Genomic DNA, 3,785 nt, shown 5'->3' with positions numbered 1-3,785 from the left:
AGAAGGACCCTAACAGAGTAGAACGGCCTCTGTTGGTTTTGTCAGTCTTCAAGGGAACAGAAAGCCTCCTCCTTCTCCCGCAGAGCAGCTGGTGGGATCGAACTGCTGACCTTGTGGTGAGCAGCCCACCTTCAACAGCAAGTCGCCTGGTCTTTCTCCTGGGTGGATGTTGTCCAGGAGAACCTTCCCGTGAGCACCGCTCAGGGTCTCAGAGACAAAGCCATCTTCCCTTGAGAAAGACGAGATGCTCGTGGAATGTCAACAGGGGGAAACTGAGGCCCGGAAATGGGCAGTCACCCTGCCAGAGCTCCAGAGCCAGGCAGGGCCAGAGCTGGGCTGTGGTCCAGGTTGCCTGCTGGCCAGCCTGGGGCCCTTCTGGCAGGCTCCTGCTGGCCTCCATCCAGCAGGCCTCTCTGGGCAGGGACCAGATGTTCCTCTGACATCAACACATCCCCTCCCCTCCACCCGTGGACCTGGCCCTCATTCTGATCCTCCAGGCTCCAGAGTTTGGCCGGGAGCTATGATGGGATTTAGATGGGATTAAGAACCCAGAGCCCCCCTGTTCCCCTGTCCCCACTGCAGGATGACAGTTATGAGCCTTGTGGTTCTTGTCCTGAGCTGGGGCTCCCTGGGCCTGGAGGCAGCCACTGCCGTGGTGAGTGCTGGGGGCAGCCTCCCCAGTTTGAGGGAGGAGGGGCTGGAGTTCAGGACTCCTGGCCTGAGGGAGGAGGGGCTTGGGGGTCAGGACTCTTGGTCCAAGGGAGGAGCCTGATCTCTGGGTCCCCAGGGACTGGAAGTGGAGCAGGGCCTGACTGCAGGTGTCTAGATTCAGATCCATTTCAGGTTCGAAATCTTTTTTCTATCACCCACACCCCCCAATTCCTCAGGGTCTCAGTGACTTCTGCTCCAACCCGGACACCTACATCCTGAACCTGACCCAAGAGGAAACAGGGCTCCGTTCAGGTGATCTGACCCACAGGGTTCCCACAGATGTCCCGGTGCCCAGCCTACCCCCACCCCCCAGGCCACCTCTTCTGGACATGGGGGTGGGGTTAGAGGAGGTGCTGGAGCTGGACTTCCAGGACAAGGAGAGCTTGGCCAGCAGGACATGCAGGGGGGCATGGGGGTCCAGGCAGGGAAGAGGCAGAGGCGGGTTACTGATTTCAAGGACAGCAGTGACCAGCCTGTAGCTGGGATGTTGTGGGGCAGAGATGCTGGGACAAGGGGGCATTGGGAAGTGGGGCAAGAGGGATTGGAGGCTAGGACAGGAGGGCTGGGGGACAAAGGGCACTGGGACAGGAGGAATAAGACCTGGGGCAGAAAGGATGGGGCCTGGGGTTAGCGTGATTGGGGACTGGGGACACTGGTGGACCTTTGATGCCAGGCCATCGGGATCACAGAAGGGTTCTAGAGATGAGGAGTGGCCGAGGCACCGACTGAAGTGGAGTGACAGGACCCTGGCCCCACCCATCTTCCCCCAAGAGGTCTCAGGTGTGCGGGCTCCCCATGACCCTCCCTCTCCCCCTCCCCCTCTTCTTCCTGCTCAGACATCCTGAACTATTATTTCCTCTGCAATCAGGACTCGTCCAACCCTTTCCAACAGGTAGGGCTGGAGGTGAGGGGAGCCCATGTGGTCGACACTCCAGAAGGGAGGAGGGAAGGGCTGGAGGTCTACACCTCCGAGTCCTGGGGAAGAAGGGAGGGGTCAGAGGCCAGGGTCCTAGCCAGGAGAGAGTGCTCCCACCTCTGTCCTTTACCAGAGGCTGATTCTGTCGCAGCGAGCTCTGGCCAACATCCACTCTCAGCTGCAAGGTCTGGAGAGAGAAGCGGTCCCTCAGTTTCCATCTGCACAGGTGGGCAGGGCTTCGTATGTGGGCGTGGCCTTCAGGATGGGGCCTGTGGGCGGGGCGAGCCTGTGGGGTATGGCTGCTGGCTGGTGGTGGGAGGGACCTTGTGTGGACAGGGCCTTGTATGTGGGCATAGCCTTCAGAGTGTGTGCAAAGAGCGCCTCTGGTGTGGGCCTGTGGGCAGGGCGAGCCTGTGGCGGTGGGGGCAGTCCACTCCCTGGAGATGAGGCATGAAGGGAGGGTCGAGGGCTGGGCGGGGCCTGAAGGCTGGGCAACGCCTTCTGGGCTTGTTCTGAAGAATTGAGTAGGCTGGCTAGAGGGGAGTGGAACCGGCCGAATTGTGCTGGTTGGACAACTGTGGCGTGGTCTTCCGGTGTGGGCGGCACCTTGGCCTGGGTGGGCCGTGGAGTGGGCCAGGTCCACTGAGTGTGGATGAAGCATTGTGGGTGTAGTCGATAAACAGGCCAGGTCAGCCAGGTGTAGGCAGAGTCACCAGAATGGGGCTGTTTGTACCCGGGTGTTTGGGGGGTTCACCTGTCAACCTGAGTGTGGGCGAGACTGGTAGAATGGGTGGGTCTCCCAGATATGTGGGGAGCCAGAAACTTTTACCTGCAGTCTAAGTGTGGGTGGGGTCAGAGGACTGGGTTGCCTTCGGACCTAGACAGGACTGGAAGACTGGGGTGGCCTGGTCAGATGTAGGCGGGACTTTTGGAATATAGGTACAGTCTCGTATGGATTTGAAAGGCTCTTCTGGTGTGGATGGGGCTGGAAGCATGGGAGGGGCCCAGTGGGTTGGGGTGGGGCTCCTGTGTTGGGGGCGGGACCTACAGAGTTGGGTGGCTCCCCAGCCACAGGTGTACTAACAGCCTCTATCTCCCCCACCTCAGAAACCTCTACTGTCCTTGGAGGGGACCCTCAATGTGACCGAGGGAAACTTCCATCAGCTGGTGGCCTTGCTGCACTGCCGCGGCCTGCACAAGGTGGGCCCCACCCCACCCCAATGCCCTCTCCCACGGAGCCCCTGCCTGAACCAGTCACAGGGCCCCGGAGACCTGGGTTCCAGTCTCAGGTTGCCCCTTCCAGACTGTGGGACCCCACACAAGTGGCTTGCCCTCTCCGGACGCTCCCATTTCTTTTCTGCACTGCCAAAGTCGGGCCTAGGGGTCTGACCCCCGCATTGCCAGGCTGCCCCAAGGGCAAAATGAAATTTATTTTGTATCCACGACACAGAATTCCCCGCTTCTTTGAACCTCTGTCTCTCCCAGGGCCTTCAAACCAAAGCAAGCCTTCTCTGCTTCTCCGTGTGGGTCAGAGTGGAGTTGCACCCACCCTGCACGGGTTTTAACCACTGATGTTTCGGAAACAGATCACCTGGCCTTTCTTCCAAGGCACCTCTGTGTGGGCACGAGCTTCCTTCCCGTTTTTCGGTTCGCAGCCAAACCGGAAACTGTCAATCTGGGGCTCCTTCCTCCGCCTCATTGGCTCTCGAACAGATTCCACCATGCCCACCCCCTTGTTGCCCAAGTCAGAAACCCAGAAATATCCCTTTTAATCCTGATTTTTCACTTACTGTCGGGAAAAGACACACACCGGGACGTCTGCCAACAAGACGGCCTCCGCGTTTGCAGATCAAGGACGCTGACGTGGGTTTCCAGGCTCTGCCACCATTGCCATGACATGAAAACCTCTCTTCTTTTGCTTGGTTCTTTGCTGCCCGCTCTTACTGCCCTCAACCGCCCTGCCAGTCAAACCCTCTGAGACCGGGCGGCAATCTGGCAAAGATGCCACCCAGGACCTCCCCATCCTTAGTTCTCACCCTACTGCCAACAGGAGCCCATTGCCGCCCCTTTCTGAGCAGGACAGCCCATAGCTACTCCTCCCTTTAAAGTCCTCTGGGGACTTCCCCTGGGCACAGAGGAAAGCCCTGAGCCTGCTCCT

The 3,785-nt window shown here is 59.4% G+C and overlaps 1 protein-coding gene across 1 annotated transcript in view; it reads left to right on the top strand.

Annotated features, from left to right (window-relative positions):
- Positions 1-3,785, top strand: part of TTYH1 (tweety family member 1) — a 39,156-nt gene that overhangs the window by 12,080 nt on the left and 23,291 nt on the right. The window contains exons 6-10 of the mRNA XM_045292395.1: positions 583-655; positions 888-963; positions 1,548-1,603; positions 1,761-1,853; positions 2,735-2,827. Coding sequence (XP_045148330.1) covers positions 583-655; positions 888-963; positions 1,548-1,603; positions 1,761-1,853; positions 2,735-2,827 — 391 coding nt within the window. The remainder of the gene's footprint in view (positions 1-582; positions 656-887; positions 964-1,547; positions 1,604-1,760; positions 1,854-2,734; positions 2,828-3,785) is intronic.

The sequence above is a fragment of the Echinops telfairi genome, unplaced genomic scaffold (assembly GCF_000313985.2).
Source record: "Echinops telfairi isolate 266 unplaced genomic scaffold, ASM31398v2 ScPeMD7_655;HRSCAF=1070, whole genome shotgun sequence".
Lineage (NCBI taxonomy): Eukaryota > Metazoa > Chordata > Mammalia > Afrosoricida > Tenrecidae > Echinops > Echinops telfairi.
Note: the sequence above shows the minus strand (reverse complement) of the source record. Positions and strands in the feature narration are given on the sequence as shown.